The sequence below is a fragment of the Bufo bufo genome, chromosome 9 (genome assembly GCF_905171765.1).
Source record: "Bufo bufo chromosome 9, aBufBuf1.1, whole genome shotgun sequence".
In the NCBI taxonomy this organism is placed as follows: domain Eukaryota; kingdom Metazoa; phylum Chordata; class Amphibia; order Anura; family Bufonidae; genus Bufo; species Bufo bufo.
This window is the reverse complement of record NC_053397.1, coordinates 52,075,825-52,100,137: the sequence shown is the minus strand read 5'-3', so window position 1 is coordinate 52,100,137 and position 24,313 is coordinate 52,075,825. Positions and strand designations below refer to the sequence as shown.

General features: G+C 47.4%; 1 protein-coding gene across 2 annotated transcripts; it reads right to left on the bottom strand.

Annotated features, from left to right (window-relative positions):
* Positions 1-444: 444 nt before the first annotated feature.
* On the bottom strand, positions 445-24,299 carry GCLM (glutamate-cysteine ligase modifier subunit). Of its 2 annotated transcripts, none has more exons than XM_040406674.1 (8): positions 24,250-24,299; positions 23,984-24,118; positions 15,173-15,238; positions 13,393-13,477; positions 12,820-12,876; positions 3,912-4,114; positions 2,910-3,024; positions 445-1,584 (listed from the first exon to the last, which is right to left on the bottom strand). In XM_040406674.1, the coding sequence occupies exons 2-8, from the start codon at positions 24,107-24,109 to the stop codon at positions 1,412-1,414; spliced, it is 825 nt and encodes a 274-aa protein (XP_040262608.1). In that variant the 5' UTR covers positions 24,110-24,118; positions 24,250-24,299; the 3' UTR covers positions 445-1,411. The 2 variants fall into 2 exon arrangements, with proteins under 2 accessions (XP_040262608.1, XP_040262609.1); XM_040406675.1 differs by having other exon boundaries at positions 23,984-24,125; positions 24,257-24,298.
* Positions 24,300-24,313: the final 14 nt, after the last annotated feature.

Here is a 24,313-nt window from a genome sequence, read left to right as displayed (position 1 = left end):
AAATTGTCGCGCGACATATGTTGCATTGTAGTTGTGCCCCATCTGTCGCACCACACATGTCGTCGTGTAGACTTAGCCTTAGGTTTGAGTACACTGAGGTTTCCTGATCTAATTTTAGAAGCAAAAACCAGGAGTGAATAAAAAAAAAAAAAGGAATCGCATCTGTCCTTTATGCTTTCTCTCCCTTTATAATCCACTCCAGATTTTGGCTTCCAAAACCGCTTCAGGAAATCGGACAGTGTGGCGATTCCCTTAAATAGAAGCGGCCAGACATACAGTGGTGATAACCAGAAGTAATAAGTATAAAGCAATCTCTGAGCACGTCTGCTGTGTCGGCTTGTGTAAAGGGACCTTAAGTGCTAAGGTCATGGTATTATGGCTGCAAAACAGAGATAAAGGATGGTAAATTCCAGCTCACGCTCACATGACAGTGTATATGAGGACCCTGTGTTATCTATTAGAGCAAACTTCTAACCTGCATGTACTGAGCTGCATCACAATGGTCTAGTGTCTGAAATAGGGTTTCCTATGATCAGAAAACAAGAGATAAAAGGATTAAAGTCCTCGGGCTTGATGATTGGAGGGCTGCCATCAGATGGCCATACACACTAAACGTGGGACAAACCTGGCAATGTCGGCGGACCCTCTTGACACTCTGATGGGCGATGAGTTTGTTCTCCCCTGCCGAGAGTGCTGGTGAAATGGAGGGGTGGGGGGTTGTTAGGGCTCATGCCTACAGATCCCAGCCGTGTGCAGGTCACTTTCTTTTTTTTAACTTCTGCAGAAATGTCCTATCCTTGTCTGTGAAAAAGACAAGAATAGGACATGTTCTATCTTTTTTGAGGGGCCGTGGAATAGACGCGAGGATGCTGTCCGCATCTTCTGCAGCCCCATTAAAATGAATGGGTCTGCAAAAAATGTGGATCAGATGCGGACCAAACATACGGTCATGTGTGCGAGCCCTTAAACGGATATAAAATGTGTATGGCCAGCCACAGTCCTACAAATTACGGACAGGTTTCCATGCTGAATTGTGCGCAAGTCTATTGATAGTTGAGTCAATGACAGATTAGATGCTCTGTGATGCCGTTTTGTGGCATCGTTACACCCTTCAAGACACAAACTGCATAACCGTCAGCCGAGAAGAGGAACATGGGTTACACAAGCACAGAATAAAGCAGAGGCTGTTTGTGCCATTTACACAGAGCCAACTAGTGATCTAACTACCAACACAATGAACTCTTCAGCAATTGCCAGATTGGGAGGAAAGATTAGCTTTTCTCCTTGACCCATATTTTCCAATTTGTAAACGACATCCTGACCACAGGTATTGCCCCGCAGCCTGAAGAATTTTGGTCTCTCTTTTCACAACCAAGGGCCGCTATATACGAGTGTCCGATAACGTCAGTGGTTAATGGGGAGCTTTCCTCTTTGCTTGTATTATGTAGCCTTTTGATTTTATAATTCCACGTGTTTTCACAATGACCGAATATCGTAAGATCCATTCGGGTGACCAACTATCAGCCTGAGCATCTTGGATGCCTTCTCTGAGAGCTTCTTGAAAACTTTCTTCGGCTAAGATCTCTGTGTGAAAATAAATGAAATAAAAAATAAGAAGGTAGGCAGACGAGTCCAATGAGATTGGGAAAGAAATGGAGGTCAGTTATTGCAAAATGTGCCCATGCGACCGCTCCCTTGGCGTGGAGTCACACACTGCTTTTGGTGGCAGCTTTTTGAACCAAAGCCAGAAGTGGGTTGGAAAGGAATACAATATATATGAGGGAACAATCCAAGTGTGGTTTTGGCTCAAAGAACTGCAACAAAAACCTGTGAACCACATCACCTAAGTCACATATAGCTTATGCACAAAATATGCCATAAACGTAGGTCCCAACTGGGGGATCCCCGATACCCATCTCACATGTACGCTAATCTGTTTTCTGTGTCTCGCATAGAAGCGAACACAGCAAAATGCGCACATGACCAGCCACCTATACATTCATACTCTCACCACTTCCAGGCAGGACAGGATCCAGGGGTTCCCCCCTCCATTCCAGACACAGGTCCCAACTTTAGGACCTGCACCTACATCTATCAAACATTTATGGTATATCCTCTGGATATGCAATATTATCTCTAGGTTGGTAATAACCCTTGAAGTACATCTCCCTTACTTCGGCATTGACAGGATGAGTCTGTACATAATTTTGACAAATATATTTTTGATCCCCCTCCCCCAATCACTATACAAAGCCTTGTGTGCTCCTCTGGTCATACAGGGTGCCGTGCCAGTATTAATAAATCATCCACTATATCAGAGATTAAATTAGATCCGATAGAGCAATAACACATCAAATGGGAGAATGGCCACTTTGTACACTTTTGTGACCAGATGGATCCCTCCCAGTCCCTGGGGCTCTGCAGCAATGCTGAACTTTGCCATCTAATAAAGGGGGTACGATTGCCTAAATTTACACAACCAAAGAAGAAAGTTTCTTGTGTTGTTCTCCAGAAGGTATTGCACTACAGGCGGTGCTCGTGCGTGTCCCCTCTGGCCCCTTTTAGACGAGCGAGTTCCAGCCTCCGTGAGTATGAGACAGCTCCCGTCCTGACCTCCCAGCACTGACGGGGTCGCATAGCATTATATTGATTTATGCTCCTGTGTAACCCTTACAGTTCTGGAATGTATTGGCTAACAATTACAGCATTATGTCTTATCCAATAACATTTCAGACCTATAAGGGTTACATAGCTTCATAAATGAGTATAATGCTATGCAACCCTATCAGTGCTGGGAGGTCAGGACGGGAGCTGCCGCACACTCACGCTGCGAGTCCGGAGTGTGGAACTAGCGCGTCTGAAACAGCTCTCTGCACGTATACATAAACCAGACAGGTCTGTGCACTTACCTTTGGAATCACTATGCGTTAATAACTGGATGTCAAACTGCTTAGCAAAGTCTGTCAGATCCGGCGGCATGATGCAGCATGATGCCAGATTCACTTGGTTGCTACTTGGCTTTACCTGCAGAAAAGCAGATTTTGCCACATAGGTTATACTCATCTGTAGCTCACAGATAAAAATAAAATAAAAATTAAAACCAATTAAACTTTTAATATGGATTATGAATGTCTTTCCATTTTCATATCTATAAAGCTTTTCATTATATAACAAAAAAGTACAAAGTTCTGAAAAGTTAGCTTTTTTCAGTCTGAATGATCTCTGCTTGCTGTACAGGAATGAAAACATTTATTAAAACAGGTTTTCCCAAATGTGAAAAAAAATACAATAAATAAAATCCTATATGCACCAGTTAGTCCCCTGACAGGATTTGCTTACTTGCCTGTAGCCATGACAAGTCATATATCCCAGGTCACCACTGCCGCCAGTCAATGGCCTCAGCAGTACATGGCCCAAGACTGCTGAAGGTAACGATTGGCTGCAGCTTTCACATGGGTTATGCGGCTACGTCACCGCTGCAGTCGTGTAAACACAGACCAGAACAGTAAAGCGCCACTGCAAACGGAGGAGGATTATGAGCTTTTATCATTTCTCTGCATTTAGAGGCTTGGGGAGGCAAAGTTATTTATTTTCTAATGATGCATGCAGTTGTATGAGCAGGACAAGGTAGGGACTTTCAAGTTTACACTCGCTTACTGCAAGCAGAGATCTTGAAAATGCAAATTTACATCAGAATGTGGCATAGCATTTCATTACACAATGATAAGCTGTATTTACATAGGAGCAGGAAACAGCTTCGCTGAATGCAACCAAGCCCTCCACCCAAAGGTTTTTAATGCCAAGGGGTGAAGAACAATACATCACACCGCTGCCGTAAATTATATAAATTCCACACACACAAAGCACAACATGTCTTGTCAGACAGTCAGGAGCTGGATGCCAGGCCTCACCTGTGCCCACAGGTAAAGCTGTTCCAAGAGTGGTTTATCCAAATCTGATGTTCCTATAGCAATAACTTTGTTGTCCTGCACAAGACTTTCCAGCTCTCCCCAGTACGGCTGCAGATGCTCCAGGGTAAGAACGACGCCATCTTCCAACGGAGGTGGTGCGATGATCACAGAATCCAACTGGGCCACAGCAAGGGTGGAACATGCTGGAGGAACACATAGGGGCGAGGTGGTTATGCTGGCACTGGAGAAGTGCACGTTTTTACTTCTATAACTGAGTGACTTATTGCATAAAACTTATTCTGAGACGCAATTTACGAGGCAGAGTTCACAGATACCGTAGTGTGCCGAGTGGCCAAACCATGCATGTGCTTACCGCAAATTGCTGCAGATAAGCTGTTTTAAGAGGCTGGAGCTCCAGTGAGCGCTGCAGTCTCTTCACAGCGCCATACATTGGATAGTGGCTGTGCTTGGTACTGCAGCTCAGACCCATCCACGGGAATGTGACTAAGCTGCACCTATCTTCCCCCTTTTGAGCTGATACTGATGACCTATCCTCAGGACAGGTCATTAGTATCTGACCGGTTGGGGGTCAGACACCTGCCAATCAGCGCTCCTGTGAGCTCCACGGCTTTCTCTCAGGTTACCAAGCAAAGCGCCGTACATTGTATAGCGGCTGTGCTTGGTATCATATAAGTGAATGTGGATGAACGTGTCGTCACCGGCCTAGGGAAAGCTGCGAGCGCCGATGCCTTCTCAAACAGCTGATCAGCGGGGGCCCTGGATGTCGGACCCCCTCCAAATCAGATAGGTCATCGGTATTAGGCTACATGCACACGACCGTATGTGTTTTGCGGTTCGCAAATTAACCTCCTCAGGACCGCCGTACGCAGGATTGCGTCCTGGCGGCGGCCCTGCTCTTCTGGGTGGAGGCATATACGCTTCCTCTCACGATAGCCGAGATTTTCTGTCGGCGCGCGCGCTCACAGGAACGGAAGGTAAGCGAGTGGATCTCCAGCCTGCCAGCGGCGATCGTTCGCTGGCAGGCTGGAGATGTGTTTTTTTTAACCCCTAACAGGTATATTAGACGCTGTTTTGATAACAGCGTCTAATATACCTGCTACCTGGTCCTCTGGTGGTCCCCTTTGTTTGGATCGACCACCAGAGGACACAGGCAGCTCAGTAAAGTAGCACCAAACACCACACTACACTACACCCCCCCCGTCACTTATTAACCCCTTATCAACCACTGATCACCCCATATAGACTCCCTGATCACCCCCCTGTCATTGATCACCCCCCTGTAAGGCTGCATTCAGATGTCCGTATGTTTTATACGGATCCACGGATACATGGATCGGATCCGCAAAACACATACGGACATCTGAATGGAGCCTTATAGGGGGGTGATCAATGACAGGGGGGTGATCACCCCATATAGACTCCCTGATCACCCCCCTGTCATTGATCACCCCCCTGTAAGGCTCCATTCAGACATTTTTTTGGCCCAAGTTAGCGGAAATTATTATTTTTTTTTTTCTTACAAAGTCTCATATTCCACTAACTTGTGTCAAAAAATAAAATCTCACATGAACTCACCAGACCCCTCACGGAATCCAAATGCGTAAAATTTTTTAGACATTTATATTCCAGACTTCTTCTCACGCTTTAGGGCCCCTAGAATGCCAGGGCAGTATAAATACCCCACATGTGACCCCATTTCGGAAAGAAGACACCCCCAGGTATTCCGTGAGGGGCATATTGAGTCCATGAAAGATTGAAATTTTTGTCCCAAGTTAGCGGAAAGGGAGACTTTGTGAGAAAAAATAAATAAATATCAATTTCCACTAACTTGTGCCAAAAAAAATAAAAAAATTTATGAACTCGCCATGCCCCTCATTGAATACCTTGGGGTGTCTTCTTTCCAAAATGGGGTCACATGTGGGGTATTTATACTGCCCTGGCATTCTAGGGGCCCTAAAGCGTGAGAAGAAGTCTGGGATCCAAATGTCTAAAAATGCCCTCATAAAAGGAATGTGGGCCCCTTTGCGCATCTAGGCTGCAAAAAAGTGTCACACATCTGGTATCGCCGTACTCAGGAGAAGTTGGGCAATGTGTTTTGGGGTGTCATTTTACATATACCCATGCTGGGTGAGATAAATATCTTGGTCAAATGCCAACTTTGTATAAAAAAATGGGAAAAGTTGTCTTTTGCCGAGATATTTCTCTCACCCAGCATGAGTATATGTAAAAAGACACCCCAAAACACATTGCCCAACTTCTCCTGAATACGGCGATACCACATGTGTGACACTTTTTTGCAGCCTAGGTGGGCAAAGGGGCCCATATTCCAAAGAGCACCTTTCGGATTTCACCGGCCATTTTTTACAGATTTTGATTTCAAACTACTTACCACACATTTGGGCCCCTAGAATGCCAGGGCAGTATAACTACCCCACAAGTGACCCCATTTTGGAAATAAGACACCCCAAGGTATTCGCTGATGGGCATAGTGAGTTCATAGAAGTTTTTATTTTTTGTCACAAGTTAGTGGAATATGAGACTTTGTAAGAAAAAAACAAAACAAAAAAAAAGCAACAAAAAAACATTTTCCACTAACTTGTGACAAAAAATAAAAAGTTCTATGAACTCACTATGCCCATCAGCGAATACCTTAGGGTGTCTACTTTCCGAAATGGGGTCATTTGTGGGGTGTTTGTACTGTCTGGGCATTGTAGAACCTCAGGAAACATGACAGGTGCTCAGAAAGTCAGAGCTGCTTCAAAAAGCGGAAATTCACATTTTTGTACCATAGTTTGTAAACGCTATAACTTTTACCCAAACATTTTTTTTTTTTATCAAAGACATGTAGAACAATAAATTTAGAGCAAAAATTTATATATGGATGTTGTTTTTTTTGCAAAATTTTACAACTGAAAGTGAAAAATGTCATTTTTTGCAAAAAAATCGTTAAATTTCGATTAATAACAAAAAAAGTAAAAATGTCAGCAGCAATGAAATACCACCAAATGAAAGCTCTATTAGTGAGAAGAAAAGGAGGTAAAATTCATTTGGGTGGTAAGTTGCATGACCGAGCAATAAACGGTTAAAGTAGTGTAGGTCAGAAGTGTAAAAAGTGGCCTGGTCATTAAGGGTGTTTAAGCACTGGGGGCTGAGGTGGTTAAATAAAAACAGACGTCATCTGTATTTTCTGCAGATCCATATGTATTTTGTGGTACGCAAAATGCGGTTCTGTGAATGCACCCTAATGCGGATGTGAACAAAGCCTAAAGACCACTTTCATGCCATCTATGGAGGCAATGTTAAGAAAATTCAATTACAGCTCATTACAGGATTTCTATTACTATATACAGAGCAACAGAATCTGCTTAATGTAGACGGTGGCATAACGTGCCAGAATTAAAATGGGAGAAAAATCCACAGCGTGAAATTCACTGAAGAGTAAAATCTTTCTGCTGTGCCAGATGTCCATTTGTTGTCTGGACTTTCAACTAAATATGGAAACAAGTCAAAGGCAGATGAGGACAAACGTAGGTCACACTCTTTATACGACAGAAGAAATGTTGTCTAGAAAGTATAAAGGTCATTTTACACCAACTGACATTTCAGGCAATTACTGACAACCCACCAAACGTTCCCGATAATGACTTGACAATCACTAGGATGAATGGGGACAAGCGATGGCTACAGATACCGCTTCTACAAAAGCTCATCAGTATACAAGGTCCATAAAGTCTAGGTTTTTACGGCAAGGCTTTTGAAGCCATAGCCAGGAACTGGCTTTGGCTTCAAAAAACCATCAAGAACCCAAATATGGACACCCCAGCATGCAATACGTCCAGGGTTTTCAAAGCCAAAACCAGGAGTGAGTTTAGAGGAGATAGGATATGTCCTTAAACGCCCTCTCCTTAGGCTACTTTCACACGGACGTTTTGGCTTTCCGTTTGTGAGATCCGTTCAGGGCTCTCACAAGGTCCAAAACGGATCAGTTTTGCCCTAATGCCTTCTGAATAGAAAAGGATCCGCTCAGAATGCATCAGTTCGCCTCCGTTCAGTCTCCATTCCGCTTGCAGCGTTTTGCCGTCTGCTTGACGAAACTGAGCCAAACGGATCCGTCTCCTATTGACTTTCAATGGAGTTCATGACAGATCTATGCGGTTGTATTATTGAAACGGATCCGTTTTTTGCAGATCTATGACAGATCCGCCCAAAACAGTAAGTCGCCTCATATGACCCTCACCCGATTTTGACTTCACATTCTGAGGGGAGGGGGAGCTCTGACCATCACCTACTGTGAATGGTGTATCCCATCTTACACGGATATACAGGGTGAGTCAAAAGTCTCAGGACACCCTTTTATTTCAGAAACAAAAAGGGAAAATTAAATATCTGAATACCCCAGCAATTAATGGGCCCATCTTTTAGGTTTTACAGAAAACAGAATAAAAAAAATTATATTTCTCAGTATCTAGTTTTAACTAGCAAAACAATATGGATGCTTTTACCTTTAAAGGGGTTGTCCGAGTTATGAAAAAAAAATAAATAAACACTGAAAATCTGATGGGCAGCAATATATAACTGAGCTAAGCAAGTTTTATGCAAAAAAAATAAATAAATATATTTCCTCATTTCCCTGGTTCTTTTCTGCCCCTCCCCCTGCTCTGCTAAGAGTGAATACAAGAGCTGCCCTGAGTGACATGTCTGCCTGCTGGGAGACTCTGCAGCATGTTGTAAGTGTAGAACCACAAGTCCCAGCTGTACAATGACACTGCTAATACACACAGGATCTTCCCCCTACCTCCTTGTGCAATGCTCTCTCTAGTCGTTCAGCTCCTGTGCCCAGAATTGTCTCCTCACTGCCTGCTGCAGCTAGCCAGTCTGTGCAGCTGAAGGGGTTAAGAATCCTAGGATAGAGCAGCCAGCCGTGAAGGGGGCGTGGCCAGCACAGTGACGTCTCGTTTACAGGCTTGTAAACGACCTTTATCAGAGCAGGGAGAGAAGCTGACATCACAGGTCATGTGACCCTCAGTCAAATCTGAGAAACCAGCCACTGGAGATAAAGTGAGTTAATTGGAAAGCTGTTACATTTGCCCAGTTAGGATCATAGAAAGAACAAAAAAATAAACTCTGACAACCCCTTTAAACATCCTAGGAAAATGTACAGAAATTGATAAGGTGGCAATAGTTACTGGCGCTCATGTGGTCCTGACCCCTTAGATAAGGCACTATATAAATACCTGCATACTATGCTTGGTATAGACCCCGGGGGTTCTCTGGAAACAATGGCAGGCAAGCCTGTTTGGCAGAGCGAGGACTGTGGAAGGTGAACTTGTACACAGTATTAACACCACATGTTTGCTAATCTGCTGTGTCCATGAGCTCTTCAGTACTGACGCCAGCCGTATGCTCTGCCAACAAAACTGGTTATTTTCAATGTGGTTTACATCAGAGCCTCTATTATCTGAACACTAATATGGGTTTTACGGAAAAGCCAGTTCAGAGGAGGTCAGGCCTGAACAGTGGAAACTTAACATAATCCAGGACAAGAGTTTCTCAACCTCTTACTGCAGAGTTCACAAGCAACTAGTCAGCCGTGGGGTTTGAAAAGCAAGTTATGCTGCATGTACACATAATGCCTGCTCGCTCAGTGGAGGCGAGAGCTGCCTTTACCTGCAGTGATCACCTCCACAGTATGAGGATGAGCTATGGCACTGCAGCGGCACCTTATCGGGAACAAGCGTTCGTGCGCTGTAAACCTGCATTTAGCTTTGCAGCAGACACAAAACTGTTCACAGAAATCTGCGTAAGAGAGGACTTCAATGTAAGACCACCATGTATAAATTGATTTGCATACTTCAGTGTTTTTATTATCTGGGGGTGGGGGGTTTAGAGTTCATCATGGCCACTCAAAAAAAAAAAAGAAAAAAAAAAAAAAGAAGAATGTTTAACTGTCCATGTCTCTAGCCTTGAGAGCTGCTTTATGGGGGATGAGCGAACTGGCGTTTCTAGTTTGGGCTATCTAAGAATTCTGTTAGGCCCCTTGCAGACGAGCGCGTCCGGATAAAGTCCAGATGCGTTGCGGCAAACCCGCGCGAGTAGGTACCCAATTGCAGTCAGTTTTGACTGCGATTGCGTTCCGTTCAGTTTTTATCGCGCGGGTGCAATGTGTTTTGCAGGCGCGTGATAAAAAACTGAAAGATGAAGACAGAAGAGAAGCCGGACTAAGGGGATTAAGGTGAGTTAAATTATAATTTATTTTTTTAACCCCTCCAGCCCTATTGTACTATGCATTCTGTATTCAGAATGCTATTTTCCCTTATAACCATGTTATAAGGGAAAATAATAATGATCGGGTCCCCATCCCGATCGTCTCCTAGCAACCGTACGTGAAAATCGCACCGCATCCGCACTTGCTTGCGATTTTCACGCAGCCCCATTCACTTCTATGGGGCCTGCGTTGCGTAAAAAACGCACAATATAGAAAATGCTGCGGTTTTCACGCAACGCACAAGTGATGCGTGAAAATCACCGCTCATGTGCACAGCCCCATAGAAATGAATGAGTGCGGATTCAGTGCGTTCACCTCACGCATTGCACCCGCGCGGAAATCTCACCCGTGTGAAAGGGGCCTTATGGATTCCGCTACCACAGACCGTAAGTTATAGTCCGTGGTAGTGGAATCCATAACGGAATTCTTAGATAACTCGAACCTTGTATGCCGAACTTGAAACACAAGTTCGGTCAACGCTATCCGCTAGAGCAGTGATGGCGAACCTATGGCACGGGTGCCAGAGGCGGCACTCAGAGCCCTCTCTGTGGGCACCCGCACTGTGAAAAAGTCTATGCTGTACCAATATGCCTTAGACTTTTCCTGCCATTCATCAGCGCAGGACGCACTATGAACAGCACAGGCAGCGCATTGACTGTAGGCAGGCTATTATAGCTAAGTGATAAAGTACATGGAAGCTATACTATATTGAACTGTGGTATTCAGGTTAAATTGCCGTGTTGGCACTTTACGATAAATAAGTGGGTTTTGGGTTACAGTTTGGGCACTCGGCCTCTAAAAGGTTCGACATCACTGCCCTAGAGCCTGACTTTTGCATCCTGGAAATTCCAACTAAGGCTACTTTCACACCTGCGTTCGGTGCGGATCCGTCTGGTATCTGCACAGACGGATCCGCACCTATAAATGCAAACGATGGTATCCGTTCAGTACGGATCCGTCTGCATACACTTAGTCAAAAAAAGTCTAGGTGAAGTCAAACGGATCCGTCCTGACTTTACATTGAAAGTCAATGGGGGACGGATCCATTTACAATTGCACCATATTTGTGTCAATGTAAACGGATCCGTCCCCATTGACTTTCATTGTAGGTCAGGACGGATCCGTTTGGCTCCGCACCGCCAGGCACACACCGAAACTCTACAAGCAGCGTTTTGGTGTCCGCCTCCAGAGCGGAATGGAGGCGGAGTCAAACTGATGCATTCTGAGCGGATCCGCATCCATTCAGAATGCATTGGGGCCAAACTGATCCGTCTGGGGCCGCTTGTGAGAGCCTTGAAACGGATCTCACAGGCGGACCCTGAAACGCCAGTGTGAAAGTAGCCTTAACTGAAGCTGTCATACAAGTCAGACGTAATGCCATAAAATGGCAATAGGCAGGGTAGGATTGACAAGGCAGTGGCAGAACCTCTGACTCATCTTTACATTAAAGGGGTTATCCAACCCCTATATTGACGCCCCCAGTCCCCCTTCCCATGCCCCTCGTATACATTATACATATCTTCTCCCCGGCACCCACGTCGCTCTGGATCCCTGCAAGGACGCTGCTGCATCTCCTTGTCCTCGGTTCAAAACAGCTGCTCTCCTCGTGGCATACTGCATTTTTATGCCTTTTTTGTGTTGCTAAATATGTTTGAATGTCATTTTTCCCACAAGGTTCTTTTTTTTTTTTTTTTTTTTAATCCTCTAGAAAAAAAAATGGAAAAAATGCAATTGCTTTAACGCTCTGTATTTAAAAGAAGCCAAACTGAAAACAAAAATAACCACCACTGTGGTGTCGGATTTGGTCCGGATGCGTTCAGTGAAACTTACTTCATTTTGCAAGCAAGTTCAGTCAGTTTTGTCTGCGATTGTGTTCAGTTTTATCCGCGCGAGTGCAATACGTTTTTCACGCGTGTGATAAAAAAACTGAAGGTTTACAAACATCTCCTAGCAACCATCAGTGAAAAATGCATTTCATCCGCACTTGCTTCCGGATGCAATGCGTTTTTCACTGAAGCCCCATTCACTTCTATGGGGCCAGGTCTGCAAACACGCAGAATATAGAACATGCTGCTCTTTTCAAGCAACGCAGAACTGATGCGTGAAAAAAAAAAAAAAAAAAACGCTCATGGAAACAGACATTGAAATGAATGGGTCAGGATTCAGTGCGGGTGCTATGCGTTAACGTCACGCATTTCACACGCACAGAAAACTCCCTCGTGCGAAAGGGGCCTAAAGGGTTATTCCAAGCTTATAAAAATACAAGTGAACGCAACAGAGCACCTGTAATTACACTGCAGCAACTCTGCAACGCAGGGAAACGGTGGTAAGCAGAGAAGAGAAACAGGTGATCAGTGCGTGTTCCGAAAGTCGGACTCCCGCCGATCTGATATTGATGTCAAATCCTGCAACTAGGTCTTTTTAATATGGGAAAACTGGACAAACCCTTTAAAAAGAGTGACTGTGCACAAGTGCCACACGATCCGAACTACAGCAATTCTAGTTGGCGGCATATCTAGTCTTGATGTAAGTTTACTGCTTGTTTGCCTTAAAAAAATTAAATTAAATTCAAAACATCTCCCCAATGAAACATTTGATAGAAGGTAGATATGCACGACTTACCCATGTCTACAGCTTGCCTGATAGATGAAAGGCCATTGCCCAAAATAAACAGCTTTACTTTAGTAGGGGAAAGAAAAAAAAAAAAAGAAGAAAGTCAGGCAGTTATTGTGATCAGTATTCAAAAAAAAATAACAATTTTTATATATATATATATATATATATATATATATATATATATATATACACACACACACACACATACTACATATATAAGTATTTATGCCAACGTTAAAGGGTGTGTCTGGTTTCAGGAAGAAGTCAGGCAACACAGAATTTGCCGATCCAGTTCTTCCCACTGGGATAGTCTTACTCGGCTGCAGCGGTGACGTCACACTGACAACACGTGACCACTGCACCAATCACTGGCCTCTTCAGTGCACCGCTGACGCCAGTAACTGGCTGCAGGAGTCACCTGTCGTAGCAAGGTAAACAGATCCTGGTCAGGAGAATTGGAGTAATGGCGAAGTATCTACCAGGTAGGTAATGCTCATTTCTTTATAGTAGGCAGACAACCTCTTGAAATATAATTTCAACTACATGAAGCCCTCGAGCTGCATTTTCCACCACACTTACCGGACACTTTCATCTCGTCTCTTTCTTCAGGGTTTATGGTTTCCAGTGCCGGGGTCATGGCACATTCCAAGGCATCTGGAGCTTCCTAAAGGACAAAAGAGTAGCACGTTCTTTATCACTTAATTGTGGTAGCTGCTACTGGAAACAGTCAGCATTACTGCCGGCATGCACCCGACTACACTGAAGTCTGGGGGACTTCGCCAGTACCACATACAGAGTAGATGTGAGCTGAGAAGACTGAGGAATTCTGAATAATGGGTTATAAGGCACGTTTGCTCATAGTTGGTCTCTTTCCATCTCCCAATATACCAGGCAATGTCATGCAGTTGACAAAACACGGAATTGGAGAGAGTACTGAAAGACGAGGGAGTGCAAATTCCTATTTGCTAACGCAGTCTGACAAGTCGCGCCTCGGCCACAATAACTGTCTGGTCTGAGACAAAGCCCTTCTACATACCAGCCGTGCCATTCTCTGACAACTTGACATCAGCGATAAGGAAGCTATGTTCCCCTTTAATCCAAATATTTTCAGTAATCAAAACTAACCAAACACCCTCCTATAGGCTTTCAATGGTGCGGCACATGTTTTCCCACCGCTCCGCTCAATCCCTTCCTCACTGCAGGGCCACCCCCCCAACTTAGTGATCCGAGGGGGTCCCGGCAGTCAGATTTATCAGCTATAATGTCAACAGGCGAAATCATTTCTGGGACAACCCGTTCAAGCTCTGACTAGTCAAGAAACCATACTGTAGCAGAACACAGCAGCTAGCTTTTACCGTGGGCAGGTAAGAGAACAGACAGATAATAAAGGGATTTTCCAAGAAAAATATTCTACAGTTTCCAAACCAGCACCTGGATGTGAATACTTTTGTAATTGCATGTAATTAAATATTTAATATAGCTGATTAGTTATTCAAGGAAATGGCTCTGTATAGCGCCACCTGCTGTTTGTTTTTCTTATCTCTTCGTCCAGCTCACTGAGAAGGCCGCAGGTGCTCAGTTTGATACGGAGAGCTTGGACACGCCCCCCTGAGCTGTGATAGGGAGAGTGTGGACACACCCCTTTGGCTACAGCAGAAAGGACACGCCCCTTAAGCTGTCAGCTTGATATAAATCTCGCAGAACATTGAATGTGGAGATCTCTGGATCCATGGGAGGTACAGGGCTGGTTCTAGTTTTGTTAGAAAGAGATTGTCCTGTACTGTATGATGTCTGATTTTCATTTTTTACATTAGTCATGGGATAAAGAGGCTGAGGCTTCCTTACAGCTTACTAAGCACAGCGCCAGACATTGTATAGTGGCCGTGCTTGGTATTGCAGCCCAGGCCCATTCACTTGAATGGGACTGAGCTGCTCACAGGTCATGTGACCAATAAATGTGACATCCCTGGTCTAGGAAGAGCATGTATTATTCACCAGAGCAAACTGATAAGTGGGGTGCTGGGTGTTTGACCCCCACCCACTTGACATTGATGACCTGTCCTAAAGATAGGCAAATAATATTATACTCCTGGAAAACGCCTTTAAGGCACTTTGCAAATTTATTTTTAATAGTAAAGCATAAAAAATGGTCATTGCTTTTCCTCTCTATGGTACCATGGAAAATATTAATGACTAGCTGTAACACCACAGATGCTCAACCTGCAGCCCCCCAGCTGTTGCAAAACTACAACTCCCAGCATGCCCTAATAGCTGTAGGTTGTCCAGGCATGCAGGTTGGGCATTCCTGGTCTACACCAATACTGCAAGGTCAGCATAAGAAAACAAGAGCAATAATTACCTGCACCAGCTCAGGACTAACTTTCATGCTCCATTCATTTAAAGTTGTCCTAATGCAATCGCCCAACTGCAAAAAAATAATAATAATTTTTTAAACATTTTTACCAAAAGTCGTTGACTGTGAAGTTGTCATATTTTATTCTGCACCCTCAACACCACAAGGTGTGGAAAACAGAATATCACAAAATATAAGCAGAGGAGATCAATCACGTGAGCACTGATCAGAAATCTCACAAAGGAGACCTGCATAATACAACAGAATTGGGGCAGATTTATTTATTTATTTTTTTCTCCCCCAATAGTAAAAGGCGTGCAAGCTTTGCTTCACATGTGGCCTAAATGGGCCTCTGTGCGCCAAACCAAAAAATGCTTTGGCGCATTTTTGGAGTAAAACGACTTCACCACTTATAGATGGTGTAAACTTAGACTAGACAATTTGCTTGGGCACAGCCACACGGGCAAAATTCTGGTGTAAATCTGGAGCAGAATTTACGATAACTCCAAACTTAAAGAGGACCTTTCACTAGAATGAAACATCTAAACTAAGCATACAGACATGTAGAGCGGCGCCCAGGGATCCCCCTGCACTTACTGTTATACCTGGGCGCCGCTCCGTTCTCCCGGTATAGGCTCCAGTATCTTCATATGTTCGGCTCCACCCAGGGGAACCTGCCGGCGTCTCATTCTCCCAGGCTGTAGCGCTGGCCAATTGCAGCGCTCAGCTCATAGCCTGAGAGAAAAAAAGCCTCTCAGGCTATGAGCTGAGCGATGCGATTGGCCAGCGCTACAGCCTGGGAGAATGAGACGGCGTCAGGTTCCCCTGGGTGGAGCCTAACTATGAAGATACCGGAGCCTATACCGGGAGAACGGAGCGGCGCCCGGGGATAACAGTAAGTGCAGGGGGATCCCTGGGCGCCGCTCTCCATGTCTGTATACTTAGTTTAGATGTTTCATTCTAGTGAAAGGTCCTCTTTAAAGGTCCATGCTCCAGAATAGTACATTTGTCTAATATTAAGATTGGAATTTGTATTCTTAGACAGTGTAAAATGCGACACTATTAGTGAATCTTCCCCAATGTCTTCCTATAAGGCCTCTTGCACACGACAGTGTGTCCCCCGTGGCCGTATTGTGGCCCGCATAAGGCAGGTCCGCCATACACAGGGCACCGACCGTGTGCATTCCGCAACACGGCTACGGACCCATTCACTTGAATGGGTCAGCAACTCCGGAGATGCTGTGCGGAACGGAAGCACGAAAAAAAATAAAATAGAAACTTTTTGCGGAACGGACGGATCTCAGACCCCATTCAAGTGAATGGGTCCGCGATCCACAAGCAGTCGGTGCCCGTGCATTGCGGACCGCAATTTGCGGTCCGCAGCACAAGGTCGTGTACAAGAGGCCTAACTTACATTACTAGAACAGCAGACATACAAGCCCCGTTCGCTCATGGCATCAATGGTCAATAAACAGGCCACTTAAGGGAGATTGGCGTGGCCAGGCGAGATGACTATGCAGGAAGCAGCCAAGGAGAAGGAGGGGCAGGCCGAGGAAGCAGGGGGAGAGGGTGCACAGAGTGGCTTGGTCCCGTCCTGGGTGCACTTTACTGCTCGTTTGCATATGTATTAAAAGCACTTTTTCCAGAATGGCTCTCTAAGTGGACGGTATCATTCCATTTGCCTGAGCTAGCCAGTATGGGTACTTGCTTGTTCTATATACACTTACGTTACACTGCTCAGACACCGCTTAGTAGAAAAATCCTGCTTCCTGGATGTACCACCAGGCACACATACAGCTTTCCCACTATCTTGAAGATGGGAGGGGGGAAGGAGCGCATTCCAAAGCCCTATGTACATGTCAGTGAGGGGGCTGCGTAGTTGCGCTTCTAGCTGATATCTTAAATCAGCCTGATAAACTAGAGATTTTGCTTTGACCCCAGCGTGTGTGTCTTTGCTTAATTCCTCCGTGCACGTAAAGACAATGGGCCAGATTTATCATTAGCTCAAGTCAGAATAATGGAGTGAAAAAGACGCAAATTTAGGCGCAATTGCTAAAACTGCGCAAAAATTTGCGACTTTTTTCTGCTCTGCACTATGCTCGCCAGTTTACTGAAAGTGGGTGTGTTTTATTACGTAAATGAATCTCTAGACAAATTTACTATTGCAACTATTTAAAAAGTCGCAAAAAAATGTGCAATTTGACTCCAGTGAGGACCATGTTTATCTTATGAGACTTTTTAATAGAACATGTGACTTTCGTAAAGATGTGCGACTTTTGTAAAGCTGCTTACTGACCGATAAACTGCTACCTTCAAACCACATTTATTACAGTCTTAAAGGGCCGATCATAAATCTGACTTGGCTAAAACTGACTTTAGCCATATGTGAAAGTGGAGTGAGCTGTCAGAGTAATGATAAATGTGGCCCAATAGCTACTAGTTTGGAGCAGTACATCAACCTACCTGGTATCTTGACCAGATCCAAAATAGATCCTGTATTAAAAAGGGCAGGACAAGGGTCGGTGGTTGGCACTAATGCCTTTTAGCATCCAGATCATGGATGTGAGTCTGACTAATAGCAGCAGTTTCAGGTCTCCTTCATACACGCCTTTCAGATTTTTTTTTAAACAATACAGCAAAAAAAATGCTGCTAAAGGCTGCGTGCGAATCCAACCTAAATGTTGCCTCCAGGTATAAGGAACATGAGTACAGCACTGGCCCGGGGCAATTGACATTAGGGGGGGCAGGAAATTGTTAATGCTAATTTTGGCAATGGGAAGATATGGAGCAGAAGGCCACGGAAGCACTACAGTCCAAGTGGCCTGCGCTTCCATAGCATTTTAGTCTGAGCCTCTGCACCGTAAAAAAAAATAGAACATGCTCTTTTTTTTTTTTTGCGGCGCAGACAGATCGCTGACCCATTCAAGTTCTAATGGGTTTGCATTAGTCAGCGCAGGCCACTTGGACGGTGCCCGTGCATTGGGGATCGCAATTAATTCCAACCATAACCAATCTCTTTTCTTTCAAATACCATCGGTCGGGTACTGAGGTATTTGCATTTCGAATCATTCCACTATAATACCATCTATAGCAAGGTGTTAAAGGGGTTATCCGAGAAAAGGCACTGATGATCTATCCTCAGGACAGGAAATCAATGTCAGATCGGTGGAAGCCGGACACTTGGGAACCCCGCTGACTGGCTGCTAGAAGAGTCTGGGTGTTTAATGAGCGCCGCAGTCTTTTTCTAAGCTAGTGATGTCATTGTACTAGTTTCAGTCAATTTATTTATTTTATGCACCTATATAGCGCTACTATATTCCGCAGCACTTTACAGACATCAGCATCACGCTGCCCCCAGTGGGGCTCATAATCTAAGTTAGGGCTGCAACGATTAATCGACTATCGATAATATTCGATAACAGGATTCGTTGTCGACGAATCCAGTTATCGAATAATGGCTGATTCGTTGCTATGCGGGCGGTTTACTTTAAATCAGCGCATCTTTATTTTACCTTACAATGAAGCTCCAGTTACAGGCAGAGAGGACGGCGGCGTAACGTCACTTACTCACGTGACGCGCCTGCTCCGCCTCCTTCATTCATAAAGTCGGCGGAGCAGGTGCGTCACGTAACTGAGTGACGTTACGCCGCCGCCCGCTCTGCCTGTTACCTGAGCTTCATTGTAAGGTAATAAAGATGCGCTGAGTAAAAGTTACTGCCAGAATAGACCGCTATGGGGAGGGGGCATCTGTGCATGGCACCGCTATGGGGAGGGGGCATCTGTGCATGGCACCGCTATGGGGAGGGGGCATCTGTGCATGGCACCGCTATGGGGAGGGGGCATCTGTGCATGGCACCGCTATGGGGAGGGGGCATCTGTGCATGGCACCGCTATGGGGAGGGGGCATCTGTGCATGGCACCGCTATGGGGAGGGGGCATCTGTGCATGGCACCGCTATGGGGAGGGGGCATCTGTGCATGGCACCGCTATGGGGAGGGGGCATCTGTGCATGGCACCGCTATGGGGAGGGGGCATCTGTGCATGGCACCGCTATGGGGAGGGGGCATCTGTGCATGGCACCGCTATGGGGAGGGGGCATCTGTGCATGGCACCGCTATGGGGAGGGGGCATCTGTGCATGGCACCGCTATGGGGAGGGGCATCTGTGCATGGCACCGCTATGGGGAGGGGGATCTGTGCATGGCACCGCTATGGGGAGGGGGATCTGTGCACTGCTATGGGGAGGGGGATCTGTGCACTGCTATGGGGAGGGGGATCTGTGCACTGCTATGGGGAGGGGGATCTGTGCACTGCTATGGGGAGGGGGATCTGTGCACTGCTATGGGGAGGGGGATCTGTGCACTGCTATGGGGAGGGGGATCTGTGCACTGCTATGGGGAGGGGGATCTGTAGAGTCATCCTCACGGCAAATCTTCCTTCCTCTTTCAGACGGTTCACACGTCTGTTGCCCAAGCTTAACACTAAACAAGAGTGACTCATCGTGTTATGAATGGAGGCTGCGGTGTGGCCGGCCTTGGCCTCCCATACAAGTGTCCTCAAACTCAAGGAGGGAAACTTCCCCCCCACATGGAGGATAATTTCCTCTGTGGATTTGGCCAGGAAAGCACAAGTATATCATTTTGTATGTGATTTGGCTGTGGATTCACTGCCGACCTCACCCTACTGCACTGCAAAGGGTTAAAGGACTTTCTGAGAATGAAAACCAATGTCCATCAGAGCAGACACAGTGTGAAAATTAAAAGCATGACAAACTGTCTACACACATCACCGCTGAGACCAATCAATGGCTTCAGTGGTTGTGTCAGGAAGGACACGTGACTGCACAGGTCGCCACTGCGGACACCGACTGACCGGCAGGCGGTGGTGACCTGCATGTAGATGGCTACGCCACGCCGAGAGGCAAGTGTCCACATGGTCTGGCTTTAGAAAGCTTCCAATATAGTGTGTGCAGTGCACAGCCGGCTGGATTAATAAACGGACATTTAAAGGCTATGCACAGCATCTTTTCTGTGTTGTGGCACTCCTCTAATTATTCCTACTGGAAACGTATGAACACATTGACAATTGGGTGTTGTCATTCCCCTTGCTAATGAAGCATGCCCCAATACGGGCCGATACTGTCAGTACCGGCACAGGCTCCATCTTCCCATTTTCTGTTCCTCACACACTGACGTATAATGATCCGACAGAGGGTACAGACATTTTTTTTCTTGTATAACCCCTTTAAGGCTACATGCACACAGTGTGTAATACACAAGGATTTTTCATGCAGGTTTTCACTTAAAAAATCTGCAGTGTAAGCGCTCATGCACACGACAGTATTTTGCGTTCAGTATACTGGCCGTTTTTTGAGTTCAGTATGCGGTACATATACTGAACCATTCATTTCAATCGTTCAGCAAAAAACAAAACAAAAAAAAACAAAAACTGAAGTGTCTCCATGTGCATTCCGTTTCAGTATTTCCATACCGTGAAAAGATAGAACATGTCCTTTCTTGTCCGCAAATCACGGTGCTTGGCTCCATTCAAGTGAATGGTTCCGCAAAAACAAAACAAAACGGAGCACATAAGGAAATGCATCCGTATGCCTTCCGTATCCGTTCTTGCTGAACCATCTATTAAAAATGTTATGCCCAATTACTGTATATGGCATACGGAAAAACGGCAGCGCACACCCAGTCGTTTTAATTTGTGCATTCACACATCCGTACGGAAGCATGCTCAATTTTGTCCGTGTTTACAGATCAATCGCCCATTATAGTCTATAAGTCCATGAATAAAACCAAAGCAACACAGATGGCATCCATGTTTCACAGACCACTAGGAGGAGACGCTATGAAAATGAATTTTCAGCTGCGTAGTGTCCATGAAACATGGATGACACGGACTAAACTCGGGCGAACCACAGACCATCTTATCACGGATTTCAACACGGACGTGTGAATGAGGCATAAGAATGCCAGCTAAGTAAGAGCTCGTGCACACGAATGCGTGTACCCCATGGCTGTATTACGGCCCACAAACAGCGGCTCCGCAATATACGGGCACCATTGCGGATGCGGACCCATTGTGGTCCGCAATTCACAAGATACGGAGCGCTTCCGTGGAATTTCGGTCCTTGCTTCCGCACCATAAAATAAACGCATTTCTTTGCGGTGTGCACTGAATCTTGTGGATTGCGGACACATTCAAGTAAATGGGTCCGCAAACGCAAAATGGCGGGCACGCGGCCGGTGCCCATGCATTGCGGTCCGTAGCACAGGTTTCAAATGTCATTTACTCTGGTCTGCGGTGCGGATTGAGAAAGATGCAGCACGTCAATTTTGCGCGGATTTTCAGTGCAAATTTCATCCTTTGCAATGCAGAGGGCGAGGTCTGGGGCAGAACTGCATCAAAATGCACTAGTAACACGTCTACAAGTGCGCACAAACCATAACCGTAATTTGATGGATACTGGAGTATCAGGTACATAAGAGGATTGCTGAGCGGTCAGTCCACCAATGTGCTGAAGGTAAAAGCTGCAAGTCATGCTGACAGGACAACCTTCAGAACAGAGTGCTGGACAGTACACGGGGCGTTGTATGCCCGACTACTCACATCGAGGGGGGTGCACTGTATGCCCAGCTACCCACTGACTCCACATGGGGGGGGGGTGCACTGTATGCCCAGCTACCCACTGACTCCACGGGGGGGGGGTGCACTGTATGCCCAGCTACCCACTGACTCCACATGGGGGGGGGGGGGTGCACTGTATGCCCAGCTACCCACTGACTCCACATGGGGGGGGTGCACTGTATGCCCAGCTACCCACTGACTCCACATGGGGGGTGCACTGTGTGCCCAGCTACCCACTGACTCCACATGGGGGGGGGGGGGGGGGTGCACTGTGTGCCCAGCTACCCACTGACTCCACGGGGGGGGGGGGGGGGGGGTGCACTGTATGCCCAGCTACCCACTGACTCCACAAGGGGGGGGGGTGCACTGTATGCCCAGCTACCCACTGACTCCACATGGGGGGGTGCACTGTATGCCCAGCTACCCACTGACTCCACATGGGGGGGGGGGTGCACTGTATGCCCAGCTACCCACTGACTCCACATGGGGGGGTGCACTGTATGCCCAGCTACCCACTGACTCCACATGGGGGGTGCACTGTGTGCCCAGCTACCCACTGACTCCACGGGGGGGGGGGGGGGGGGGGTGCACTGTATGCCCAGCTACCCACTGACTCCACATGGGGGGGGGGTGCACTGTATGCCCAGCTACCCACTGACTCCACATGGGGGGGTGCACTGTATGCCCAGCTACCCACTGACTCCACATGGGGGGGGGGGGTGCACTGTATGCCCAGCTACCCACTGACTCCACATGGGGGGGGGGGGGTGCACTGTATGCCCAGCTACCCACTGACTCCACATGGGGGGGGGGGGTGCACTGTATGCCCAGCTACCCACTGACTCCACATGGGGGGGGGGGTGCACTGTATGCCCAGCTACCCACTGACTCCACATGGGGGGGTGCACTGTGTGCCCAGCTACCCACTGACTCCACATGGGGGGGTGCACTGTGTGCCCAGCTACCCACTGACTCCACATGGGGGGGTGCACTGTGTGCCCAGCTACCCACTGACTCCACATGGGGGGGTGCACTGTGTGCCCAGCTACCCACTGACTCCACATGGGGGGGTGCACTGTGTGCCCAGCTACCCACTGACTCCACATGGGGGGGTGCACTGTGTGCCCAGCTACCCACTGACTCCACATGGGGGGGTGCACTGTGTGCCCAGCTACCCACTGACTCCACATGGGGGGGTGCACTGTGTGCCCAGCTACCCACTGACTCCACATGGGGGGGTGCACTGTGTGCCCAGCTACCCACTGACTCCACATGGGGGGGTGCACTGTGTGCCCAGCTACCCACTGACTCCACATGGGGGGGTGCACTGTGTGCCCAGCTACCCACTGACTCCACATGGGGGGGTGCACTGTGTGCCCAGCTACCCACTGACTCCACATGGGGGGGTGCACTGTGTGCCCAGCTACCCACTGACTCCACATGGGGGGGTGCACTGTGTGCCCAGCTACCCACTGACTCCACATGGGGGGGTGCACTGTATGCCCAGCTACCCACTGACTCCACAGGGGGGGGGGGTGCACTGTATGCCCAGCTACCCACTGACTCCACATGGGGGGGGGGGGGTGCACTGTATGCCCAGCTACCCACTGACTCCACATGGGGGGGGGGGGGGGGTGCACTGTATGCCCAGCTACCCACTGACTCCACATGGGGGGGGGGGTGCACTGTATGCCCAGCTACCCACTGACTCCACATGGGGGGGGGTGCACTGTATGCCCAGCTACCCACTGACTCCACATGGGGGGGGGGTGCACTGTATGCCCAGCTACCCACTGACTCCACAACTCCACATGGGGGGTGCACATGTGCAGAGGCATGGACCCAAAAGCCCAGGGAAGGGTTTCGTAGTGTTCCCATAGGCTTCCGATCCGCGCCTCTGCTCAATCAGCGACATGTCCAATCTTTGGCCGTATCTTGCGGACCCATCCAAGTCAACGGGTCCGCATCCGTACCACGGAGTGCACACGGCTGGTGCCTGTATATTGCAGCCCTTACGTTCGTGGACATGAGCCCTGAAGGAACAAGGCTGAGGACACAATGCAGGGAAGTGATAAGTGACCCCAAATACACACATATGGAAAAACCATTGCCCTGCAAGTATACAAGGTAAGGTGCAGCTGGCGGCCACTGCAGGTAAGTGCACGCGGCACACATCACCCACCTCCTCGCTGGTGGAGAGCGCACATTTCTTCTTCAGCCGCCCCCAGTTCATCAGGTTGCCGGTGTGCAGGTGAATGGAGCTGGCCCCGTCCAGCAGGGCCCGGGCTGCGGCGCTGTCGGTGCCCATGTCCCGGGTGTGTGAGCCTTGTGTGTGGGTAGGGATGCCGGTGCGAGCCTGTCCCGTGCCGCCGTGCAGTGTGCGGATGCCGGTGCGAGCCTGTCCCGTGCCGCCGTGCAGTGTGCGAGCCTGTCCCGTGCCGCCGTGCAGTGTGCGGATGCCGGTGCGAGCCTGTCCCGTGCAGTGTGCGGAGCCCCGCCTGCGCTCTCTGCT